Raw genomic sequence first — 12536 nt, 5'->3', positions numbered from 1 at the left:
TGTTTAAAAGGGCTGTATCAACTAATAGGAGAAAAAAAGGGAAGAATACTTGGATCCAGAACTCCCAAAAAATGTGTGAAAAACTGCATTTTATTGAAAAAAAAATGTTTACATCACCAAAATATGTCACAACATGAAGACTGGCCGCAGGGGATAACTTATATAGTTGATACGGCCGCTTTAATCAAACCTTTGTGTATGTTAGTAGCAGCAGGACTGTGAAATAAATTGATTTACAAGATTGTAGCTTCTCTAAGTGAACTTGGACATGTACTTACACTGCTGTGCTCTTAGCGCTCTGCACTGGGTAGCTTTACAGCCCTTCCCATCTGTTCTGAGTTAACGTTTTTTTTTTTTTAATGCTACAGAAGCTACCCAGAAGGGAGGGGGCTGAAAATGGGCTCAACGCAGAGCGCTAAGAGCACAGCTGTGTGAGGACTTGGTCCCAGTTGATCTGATTGGGGCTGCTACAGTTGTATGTAGTCGAAACCGTAGACATATTCCCCTTTATGTCTGTGGTTTTACAGAACGGATTAAGAGCTAAGTAACTCATCTAACCCTGCTACATCTGTAAGAGCATAATGTTCTGTGATCCATATGTTTCGGTAATATAGGATAGAGAAGATAGTGAGGTGGGGGGGGACATTACATAAGCGCCCCCATTAGTCATATCCTACATCTTGAATTATTATCAGTATTTCTCTTCTAATATGTTTCACATTTGTGATTTCTCGGCCCCTGAAGCCTAGTAGATGATACAAATGCAGGTAACATATAGAGCAGCAGCGGTAGTTCTGCAGGTCATGTCCCCGCTGTGACTATAGGACCGCCAGGAGCCTCCCATATAAAGGGTAATGAGACACAACACACGGAAAATTCATAAAACCCGATCCTGCGCTCCCCGAAAATGTAAGCAGTCACAATTCACCCTGGGTAATTGTAGCAACGCTCGCTGCTGCTCTGTTGTGCTGCGCTGCTATGGAAAGTGAGGACGGCTGCCAACATTTTCCATTCTTCTCACACAGTTGAAAGTTGACGCCGTGTCTCTCGTGGACGCCATCGCACCTCCAGATTTCATCCTCAACTCCCCCATTGCCAGAGCGGACGGAGAGGTAAGGAGCAGAAATCGGAAATATTTTTGCCATATTTTTATATTCATTGTATGAGTTCTATAGATAGAGATGATGTAGCAGGGCTGTGTTTGTCGTGCATTGTAGTACCGTATTTTTCGGACTATAAGGCGCACAAAAAATCCTTTGATTTTCTTAGAAATCGAAGGTGTACCGTATAGTCCAGTGCGCCTTATATATGAACCTTACTTACAGACAACAGCTGCCTTGAGCTGTGCACAGGTCTGCCACCTGCTGGTCATTCAGCCTTATAATCAGGTGCGCCTTATAATTCGGTGCGCCTTATATATGAACCTAGACGTTTTAGGGGGATAACAATCTGATCGGTGGATCACAACTCCCATTCTCACTATTTTAATGCCGCTCCATCCAATACTATGGAATGGTACTCTGGTTACAAGATGTATATTCTAGATCTGGACCCCCTGTTATCAGAACCACAGCTCCCAGGTAATAAGCAGGTCACATCTCCTCAACCCTATACTCTCGATCATAGCTACCTCCCAGCTATAGCTAGGTCAGCCCCTTTGTCTGTTTAATCAATGCATGGATAGAGAAGACCCCTGCAACAAAGTCATACATGGACGTATGGGGGGTGGGGGAGAGAAGATTTCATAAACTTTGGATAACCCCCTTTAAGAGATAAAATGTACCTGCAGGATATTCCTTAGATTTTCGATTAGTCCCAGATATGAGACCTTCATGTATCCCCATACATACAGTATTTTTCAGACTATATGGCGCACCGGATTATAAGGTGCACCATCAATAAATGCCTGCTAAAATGTCTAGGTTCATATATAAGGCGCACCGGATTAAAAGGCACACCAGATTATAAGGATGAATGACCAGCAGGTGGCAGACCTGTGCACAGTTCAAGGCAGCTGTTGCCTGTAAGTACGGTTCATATATAAGGCGCACTGGAATATAAAGCACACCTTTGATTTCTGAGAAAATCAAAGGATTTTTTGTGCGCCTTATAGTCCGAAAAATATGGTACTCCAGGCACCGTGACTTATATTTGATATTCATGGCCTCCTTCCTTCTAAAAAATCTACTTTTACAATTATGCTAATGAGCCAAATGGAGGCATTACCAGAGCCCCTGCGCTTCACTGGCTCTTACAGGAGCACTTCCTTCCACTGTGTAAGATTACAGTTGACAGAGGAAAGGGTGGAGTGTTTCTGGACAGTGTAACAGGCTGTGTGAATCTACAGCACAAAGAGCTATGGCAACGCCCCCTAGAGCACTATAATTTTCAAAGTTGATTTTAGAAGGAAGGAGGCCATGGATAACAAATATAAGAAGATTACCGCGGTCACAGTGTCTGGATCTATGAGTAAGTGTCCCTGGACAGGATGGACTGGAGGGTAGATTATCCTATTTTGAAAGCTACAACATACTTCTTTCAACAGATCTTTGTAAGTAGCTGCACCCCCTCAATCAGAATACATGGGTCGCTTAGCAGAGCATATGTGTGTACAGGGCAAGGATCAGGGGGAGCAAAAGTTGGCCATAAATCGTTTAATAAGTTTATTACCAACTTATGTACTATATGACGGGAGGATGGCAGCACTGAAGCCGGCCATATACCTTCCATAGGTATTTCCTTCCAGGAACAGCTCCATACCTTGTCCACAGGTTTCAGCTCTGCACCAGTGACGTGGAAGCCTGCACTGCAGTAGCGCACATAACCTATAGATAGAGGGGAGCTGTTTTGGGAAGAATGCAGCCATAGTTTTGTAATCCTGGATAAGCCCTTGAGCAGTTATTTCCACAATGGTTACCTTGATAGCCCATCCTTATTTGAGGCCTCCATAATGTTACCAGTTAATCTCCATCAAACTCTCCTTCCAGCTGTACAAGAACCTGTGGTCCGCAGTCCTACAAGGAGAGAAGGTCCTAGAGCGTCCATCGTGGTGGCCTGAGTTCTGCACCAATAAGCCTGTAATTGGCAAACCAAGATCCCAGCTCTGACGTCCTACAGAGGGTCCGGTCTGCACACACGAGACATCGCTATAGATAATCCTGTAATGAGGAACTGATATCACAATGTACAGAGGTGACAGAATGTTTTCCCAGGCTTTATGTAGGAGCCATGTTCTTTACGGAGAATTGTCATAGTCCACCCACCTGAGGCAGTCAGAAGGTATCTTCAGACACTTGCATGTAATAGGCCTGGAAAATAATTAACCATCACTGCTTTTTTTGAAAAAAAAAAAAAAGATAACTGTGCCAAAAAGTGTCCCATGAACATTAAGTTGGGGACTTTAACTTCCGTTATGTAAGTATCGTAAGTAGGAATCATTATCCAATTTAATATGATTTTTGACCGGCCGTCCACCAGCTCTCCTGCATCGTGTCTTCTCCAAAGTCTCTTCTATAGTCTCTTCTATAGTCTCTTCTATAGTCTCTTCTATAGTCTCTTCTATAGTCTCTTCTATAGTCTCTTCTATAGTCTCTCTTCTATAGTCTCTTCTATAGTCTCTCTTCTATAGTCTCTTATATAGTCTCTCTTCTATAGTCTCTCTTCTATAGTCTCTCTTCTATAGTCTCTCTTCTCCATGGTCTCTCTTCTATAGTCTCTCTTCTATAGTCTCTCTTCTATAGTCTCTCTTCTATAGTCTCTCTTCTATAGTCTCTCTTCTATAGTCTCTCTTCTCCATAGTCTCTCTTCTATAGTCTCTCTTCTATAGTCTCTTCTCCATAGTCTCTTCTTCTATAGTCTCTTCTCCATAGTCTCTTCTTCTATAGTCTCTCTTCTCCATAGTCTCTCTTCTATAGTCTCTTCTCCATAGTCTCTTCTTCTATAGTCTCTCTTCTCCATAGTCTCTCCTCCATGGTCTCTCTCCTCCCTGGTCTCTCTCTTCCATGGTCTCTCTTCTCCATAGTCTCTCTTCTCCATAGTCTCTCTTCTCCATGGTCTCTCTTCTCCATGGTCTCTCTCCTCCCTGGTCTCTCTTCTCCATGGTCTCTCTTCTCCATGGTCTCTCTTCTCCATGGTCTCTCTTCTCCATGGTCTCTCTTCTCCATAGTCTCTCTTCTCCATAGTCTCTCTTCTCCATAGTCTCTCTTCTCCATAGTCTCTCTTCTATAGTCTCTCTTCTATAGTCTCTCTTCTATAGTCTCTCTTCTATAGTCTCTCTTCTATAGTCTCTCTTCTATAGTCTCTCCTCCATGGTCTCTTCTCCATAGTCTCTCCTCCATGGTCTCTTCTCCATGGTCTCTCTTCTATAGTCTCTCTTCTATAGTCTCTCTTCTATAGTCTCTCCTCCATAGTCTCTCCTCCATGGTCTCTCTCCTCCCTGGTCTCTCTCCTCCCTGGTATCTCTTCTATAGTCTCTCTTCTCCATAGTCTCTCCTCCATGGTCTCTCTCCTCCCTGGTATCTCTTCTATAGTCTCTCTTCTATAGTCTCTCTTCTATAGTCTCTCCTCCATGGTCTCTCTCCTCCCTGGTATCTCTTCTATAGTCTGGATTGCTCAGGTCATGTCTGGTATAGCATCTAATCTCCATTCCCGGTAATGTCAGCCATTATTATTACATTCCCGGTCATCCGTCCCGTAATATTGGTAATCTGTCATCCACCTCTATAATCCTGTAATATTGAAATCGTCGTCTTTTAGATTTAATAAATTTCTACAATTTCTAATACAACTTGTGCGTGTTCTTATTACAGACTGATCCCATTATGTGTATTATTTGTTTCAGCCAAGTATGATTTCTTGGGCTCACACTGGCTTTCCTTTTTAACCCTTTAACCCTTTTCAGTTTCTTTTACCCTCCACACTAGAAAAGCCATGTATCATTTTCCATGTACAGAACCGTATGAGGATTTGTTTTGTTCTGGACAGATTGTACTTTTTAGTGGCGCCATTTAATATTACCGGGAAGCTAGGAGAAAATTCCAAATGCTGGGAAATGTAAAATAAAAAACCTGCTGCATCGTATTCACAGACTTCATTTTTACTCATTGCACATTCCAAACAGCACATCCCCGTTATTATTTAGGTCAATACAATCACAGAGATACCACATTTATATAGGGGGGTATATATATATATTTTAGTTCTTTTGTATGTAATCTTGGAGGGGGTTTATTTATAATTTTGTAACTCTTTTGAAAATTGAAAATTTCTCTCTGTTATATTTTGAGACCCATTCATTTTATTTTTTAGTTCAGTGTACTGAGTACTATGTACACGGTACTTTGTACCACTCCAAAAATGGTGGCATCCATGCACTGCTGCTGTTAAAGTTGCATTGTGGCACTTAAAACGCTGTATGATAAAGAAAGACAAGACCACTGCCTGTATCTCTGATCTGTAGATCACAGAACCACAATACTGATTCAATGTGAAAGTTGAGATTCTTATCTTTAAAGGGAACCTGTCACCAGGGACGTAATTTTCAACAACAGGTTGCAGAAGCCCATTACACCTGCAGTGCAAATATGTCTTTCTGCCTTCTCTAAGCATTTGCATTACAATATAATTGTGTGTTATAAGTTACCTTGCATTCCGGAAGAATCCTCTTTGTAGTTCCAGGGGTTGGGCTTTGGTTTGGATGCATTTAAGAATACACATGGCTTGTCTGTGCTGCAGACTGCTCAGCTCTCAGCCCCCACCTTTGTGCTCATGTGCAGCTCCTCCCTCCCCCACTGATGTCAGCTCACCAGGTTGTGAGCTCTGTGCAGGATGAGGAAGGGTGGAGCTGTACAGGCGGGAGCTGAGAGCTGAACAGTCTGCAGCACAGACAAGTCACTTTTTTTTTCTTTTAAATGCATCCAAACCAAAGCCCATCCCCTGGGACTACACAGAGGATTCTGTCAGGGTGCAAGGTAAGTTATAACACACAATTACATTGTAATGCAAATGCTTGTAGAAGGCAGAAAACCATATTGCAGGTGTAATGGGCTTCTGCAACCTGTCTTTAGTGAAAATGAGGTCGCTGGTGACAGATTCCCTTTAATATGACCCCAGGAGCATGCTTCTATACTGTAAAACAGAAGATCTGGGCATCTAAAGTCACCCTCCTCCTGCAGCCTCTAAACTCCCTCATTTCTGGTAAAATATGACTCTTTTCTGCTCATTGTAAACAGGTAAAATTTAACATAAAAGACATTCTGGAAAGGACATTTCATAAACTACCTGAGGGGGGCTGCTATTTTTAAAGGGTAAAATCTTTAAGTGCCACAGGGTTAAAAGAACAACCTCACCATGTTGCACTGGTGTCAGTAAGACGTTTACAAGTAGATGTGATGATGGCGGATGCTGACACACTTAGCTTAAATACATTTCTTTGGGCTGTCTGTATTTAACCCCTAATCCATTAAGAGGTGGGCACCAGGAACTTTCGTAGATTTGAGCTCCTAATATACAACCCAGGAACTAGCGTTAAAGGGAACCTGTCACCAGGAGAGCCATTTTTAGCACTCCCCCAGTCCCCACAGAGCATAGTACATACACTGCCAAAGTGTTTTTGTATTAAAAATAGGTTTTACAGAAAAAAAGACATGTTATATTGTACCTTTCATTAGCATCTGCTGTGTGACTAGGCAGTTGCCAAATGGGAGGGTCTGGAAAGGAGCAGTTCCCCCCCACCCTTGGGAAACAGCTTCTCCATGTGACCTTTTCAAATATATGAAAACACCCATCACTGGGCTTAGCGACGCCCCCTGCTCCTCTACAGCCAATCCTGAGTGTGGGGAGTTATTCATATATTTGAAAAGGTCACATGGAGAAGCAGTTTCCCAAGGGTGGGGGGGGGGCTGCTCCTTTCCAGCCCCTCCCAATTGGCAACTGCCTAGTCACACAGCAGATGCTAATGAAAGGTACAATATAACATATCTTTTTTCTGTAAAACCATTTTTTTATACAAAAACACATTGGCAGTGCATGTACTATGCTCTGTGGGGACTGGGGGAGTGCTAAAAATGGGTCTCCTGGAGACAGGTTCCCTTTAAGTGTATGATAACCCCAGGCACTTGTCTTTTTGCTGACAGGTTCCCTTTAAGGATCTTCCACACTGCAGGTGTCGGAGATCTCTGCGACGTTCACTGAGCAGACACACGCGGCGAGGGTGATGAAAATGAATCATGACACTCTGCCGGGAAAGAGTTTGCATATGGAAAAACAAGGCCACCCAGCTCTGCTACATCCCCTCAGTCACATGAATGATGGAGAATATAAATTGTAAGAGAGTGGAGCATTAACGAATTAGAAAAATATGGCAGCTTAGGTCTAGGGACAGCGCCACTCTAGTACACAGGTGGTGTGTGGTATTGCATGTGAGTAATAACCGGATTGTCTAAGGCACTTTATATGTTTTCTTGCATGCTATCATTTTGTAAAAATTTAAGTTTGTATCTTTATGCAAATTAGTGTCTCAGTGCACTGGGGGCGGGTCTATGCTTGATAGTGCACTTGTTTTCTACTTTTTGCAGGGGATGTAAAGGGGCAGGGCCCGGGATAAACTCTCTGCTGCTTGAGGCGAGCTATAGAATGGCGCCTCCAGTCTGCTTCATCCAGAAGTAATATTATCAGGTTATTATTTATTTTTAGTAAGTGGGTTCCCCCAGGCAGTGCCTCACACCTCTGCTGGCATTGGGTGTGAAAAGACACTATTTTTAGGTGTCAGGTCCTTCTTTATAGCAGGTGACTGCGCCCCTGATGCTGCCCCCATCTTGCTGCAGATGGCAATAGTGCAACCTGAGGCAAGAGGCTCAACTTGCCTCATGTACATGTATGGTGCACCCCTGGGCAGTACAGCCAGAAGTGAAGTGGGGCTGCACACAACCTGAGGGCAGATGGGACACTGTTTTTAGAGGAAAGTTGCCATGTTTTCCCAATTCTTCACAGCCCCTTCTAATTCATGCTGTGGTTGACGTTTGACAGCCGGCCAGGCTCCAGACATTGTATCAGCAGGGGATGACTAATCCTATACTGTCTAGTGATGAACTCAGTGGGGTCATCCAGATAGTTATCAGTGCCCCCTAACAAGTAAGACTGAGACACAGACCTCTACAATTACATGAGTCACAGATGAATGTCCTGATGGAGATGAAGGATAAGAATGATCAGAGTCTTCAACTTTACTGAACTTTCCCCGAAACAATATTTTTTTTTCATAGAAATGTCAAATTTGAAGTATTGTTAAAGGGGTTGTCACTGCACTAATAAAGACACATGGATATCCAAAAAGTAGGGGCTGGGACAGTATCTTATACACTGGGAAAGCAGCTGGATGAAGGAGTCACATTGCATCAGTGTAGTCCTCGATAATTGATGCCAATGATTAGTACTTTGATCACTGACCATTACTTCCTATGCTGAAAATACACCTCCGCCCACCCCTTTAATGGCTTCTCTGCCAACACCATGAATCCTTTTTGTTTGAATCACTTTCATGTCATTCACCAAGATATTACACTATAATGCCCTAGACCACCAGGGATACCTACAGCAACTCCAATGGGTACAGAACCCACAATGCAGACATTAAAGGAACGCTCTATAGTGCAGAGCCTGAAGGGAGCCCTTTAACTCAACTTAAACCTAAATCAATAAGAAAGTAAATATCAACCCTTGAAGGAAATCCTCTGGAGATTCAACATGGAATATCGAGTTTGACTACTCAATACTGTAAGCTCTTGTGTCACCCCCTCATCCTCATAGACTGTAAGCTCTTGTGTCACCCCCTCATCCTCATAGACTGTAAGCTCTTGTGTCACCCCCCTCATCCTCATAGACTGTAAGCTCTTGTGTCACGCCCCTCATCCTCATAGACTGTAAGCTCTTGTGTCATCCCCTCATCCTCATAGACTGTAAGCTCTTGTGTCACCCCTCATCCTCATAGACTGTAAGCTCTTGTGTCACCCCCCTCATCCTCATAGACTGTAAGCTCTTGTGTCACCCCCTCATCCTCATGGACTGTAAGCTCTTGTGTCACCCCCTCATCCTCATAGACTGTAAGCTCTTGTGTCACCCCCTCATCCTCATAGACTGTAAGCTCTTGTGTCACCCCCTCATCCTCATAAACTGTAAGCTCTTGTGTCACTCCCTCATCCTCATAGACTGTAAGCTCTTGTGTCACCCTCTCATCCTCATAGACTGTAAGCTTTTGTGTCTCCCCTCATCCTCATAGACTGTAAGCTCCTGTGTTCCCCCTCTCATCCTCATAGACTGTAAGCTCTTGTGTCACCCCTCATCCTCATAGACTGTAAGCTCTTGTGTCACCCCCTCATCCTCATAGACTGTAACCTCTTGTGTCATCCCCTCATCCTCATAGACTGTAAGCTCTTGTGTCACCCCTCATCCTCATAGACAGTAAGCTCTTGTGTCACCCCCTCATCCTCATAGACTGTAAGCTCTTGTGTCACCCCCCTCATCCTCATAGACTGTAAGCTCTTGTGTCACCCCCTCATCCTCATAGATTGTAAGATCTTGTGTCACCCTCTCATTCTCATAGACTGTAAGCTCTTGTGTCACCCCCTCATCCTCATAGACTGTAAGCTTTTGTGTCTCCCCTCATCCTCATAGACTGTAAGCTCCTGTGTTCCCCCTCTCATCCTCATAGACTGTAAGCTCTTGTGTTACCAATTCTTCCTCATAGACTGTAAGATCTTGTGTCACCCTCTCATTCTCATAGACTGTAAGCTCTTGTGTCACCCCCTCATCCTCATAGACTGTAAGCCCTTGTGTCACCCCCTCATCCTCATAGACTGTAAGATCTTGTGTCACCCCCTCATCCTCATAGACTGTAAGCTTGTGTGTCACCCCCTCATCCTCATAGACTGTAAGCTCTTGTGTCACCCCCTCATCCTCATAGACTGTAAGATCTTGTGTCACCCTCTCATTCTCATAGACTGTAAGCTCTTGTGTCACCCCTTCATCCTCATAGACTGTAAGCTCCTGTGTTCCCCCTCTCATCCTCATAGACTGTAAGCTCTTGTGTCACCCCTCATCCTCATAGACTGTAAGCTCTTGTGTCACCCCTCATCCTCATAGACTGTAAGCTCTTGTGTCACCCCCTCATCCCCATAGACTGTAAGCTCTTGTGTCACCCCCTCATCCTCATAGACTGTAAGCTCTTGTGTCACCTCTCATCCTCATAGACTGTAAGCTCTTGTGTCACCCCCTCATCCTCATAGACTGTAAGCTCTTGTGTCACCCCCCTCATCCTCATAGACTGTAAGCTCTTGTGTCACCCCCTCATCCTCATAGACTGTAAGCTCCTGTGTTCCCCCTCTCATCCTCATAGACTGTAAGCTCTTGTGTCACCCCTCATCCTCATAGACTGTAAGCTCTTGTGTCACCCCCTCATCCTCATAGACTGTAAGCTCTTGTGTCACCCCCTCATCCTCATAGACTGTAACCTCTTGTGTAATCCCCTCATCCTCATAGACTGTAAGCTCTTGTGTCACCCCTCATCCTCATAGACAGTAAGCTCTTGTGTCACCCCCTCATCCTCATAGACTGTAAGCTCTTGTGTCACCCCCCTCATCCTCATAGACTGTAAGCTCTTGTGTCACCCCCTCATCCTCATAGACTGTAAGATCTTGTGTCACCCTCTCATTCTCATAGACTGTAAGCTCTTGTGTCACCCCCTCATCCTCATAGACTGTAAGCTTTTGTGTCTCCCCTCATCCTCATAGACTGTAAGCTCCTGTGTTCCCCCTCTCATCCTCATAGACTGTAAGCTCTTGTGTTACCAATTCTTCCTCATAGACTGTAAGCTCTTGTGTCACCCCTCATCCTCATAGACTGTAAGCTCTTGTGTCACCCCCTCATCCTCATAGACTGTAAGCTCTTGTGTCTCTCCCTCATCCTCATAGACTGTAAGCTCTTGTGTCACCCCCTCATCCTCATAGACTGTAAGCTCTTGTGTCATCCCCTCATCCTCATAGACTGTAAGCTCTTATGTCACCCCTCATCCTCATAGACTGTAAGCTATTGTGTCACCCCCCTCATCCTCATAGACTGTAAGCTCTTGTGTCACCCCCTCATCCTCATAGACTGTAAGATCTTGTGTCACCCTCTCATTCTCATAGACTGTAAGCTCTTGTGTCACCCCCTCATCCTCATAGACTGTAAGCTTTTGTGTCTCCCCTCATCCTCATAGACTGTAAGCTCCTGTGTTCCCCCTCTCATCCTCATAGACTGTAAGCTCTTGTGTCACCCCTCATCCTCATAGACTGTAAGCTCTTGTGTCACCCCCTCATCCTCATAGACTGTAAGCTCTTGTGTCACCCCCTCATCCTCATAGACTGTAACCTCTTGTGTAATCCCCTCATCCTCATAGACTGTAAGCTCTTGTGTCACCCCTCATCCTCATAGACAGTAAGCTCTTGTGTCACCCCCTCATCCTCATAGACTGTAAGCTCTTGTGTCACCCCCCTCATCCTCATAGACTGTAAGCTCTTGTGTCACCCCCTCATCCTCATAGACTGTAAGATCTTGTGTCACCCTCTCATTCTCATAGACTGTAAGCTCTTGTGTCACCCCCTCATCCTCATAGACTGTAAGCTTTTGTGTCTCCCCTCATCCTCATAGACTGTAAGCTCCTGTGTTCCCCCTCTCATCCTCATAGACTGTAAGCTCTTGTGTTACCAATTCTTCCTCATAGACTGTAAGCTCTTGTGTCACCCCTCATCCTCATAGACTGTAAGCTCTTGTGTCACCCCCTCATCCTCATAGACTGTAAGCTCTTGTGTCTCTCCCTCATCCTCATAGACTGTAAGCTCTTGTGTCACCCCCTCATCCTCATAGACTGTAAGCCCTTGTGTCACCCCCTCATCCTCATAGACTGTAAGCTCTTGTGTCACCCCCTCATCCTCATAGACTGTAAGCTCTTGTGTCACCCCCTCATCCTCATAGACTGTAAGCTCTTGTGTCACCCCCTCATCCTCATAGACTGTAAGATCTTGTGTCACCCTCTCATTCTCATAGACTGTAAGCTCTTGTGTCACCCCTTCATCCTCATAGACTGTAAGCTCCTGTGTTCCCCCTCTCATCCTCATAGACTGTAAGCTCTTGTGTCCCCCCTCATCCTCATAGACTGTAAGCTCTTGTGTCACCCCTCATCCTCATAGACTGTAAGCTCTTGTGTCACCCCCTCATCCTCATAGACTGTAAGCTTTTGTGTCTCCCCTCATCCTCATAGACTGTAAGCTCCTGTGTTCCCCCTCTCATCCTCATAGACTGTAAGCTCTTGTGTTACCAATTCTTCCTCATAGACTGTAAGCTCTTGTGTCACCCCTCATCCTCATAGACTGTAAGCTCTTGTGTCACCCCCTCATCCTCATAGACTGTAAGCTCTTGTGTCTCTCCCTCATCCTCATAGACTGTAAGCTCTTGTGTCACCCCCTCATCCTCATAGACTGTAAGCTCTTGTGTCATCCCCTCAT

At 44.6% G+C, this 12536-nt stretch overlaps 1 protein-coding gene across 1 annotated transcript in view; it reads left to right on the top strand.

The window, feature by feature from the left end:
* Positions 1 to 3391, top strand: part of ACOX3 (acyl-CoA oxidase 3, pristanoyl) — a 62983-nt gene extending 59592 nt beyond the window's left edge. The window contains exons 17-18 of the mRNA XM_072126144.1: positions 1026 to 1112; positions 2988 to 3391. Of these exons, the coding sequence (XP_071982245.1) occupies positions 1026 to 1112; positions 2988 to 3107 (207 nt within the window). The 3' untranslated portion in view covers positions 3108 to 3391. The remainder of the gene's footprint in view (positions 1 to 1025; positions 1113 to 2987) is intronic.
* Positions 3392 to 12536: the final 9145 nt, after the last annotated feature.

The sequence above is a fragment of the Engystomops pustulosus genome, chromosome 1 (genome assembly GCF_040894005.1).
Source record: "Engystomops pustulosus chromosome 1, aEngPut4.maternal, whole genome shotgun sequence".
Lineage (NCBI taxonomy): Eukaryota > Metazoa > Chordata > Amphibia > Anura > Leptodactylidae > Engystomops > Engystomops pustulosus.
The sequence above is the reverse complement of the archived record's forward strand: the minus strand, read 5'-3'. Positions and strand labels throughout refer to the sequence as shown.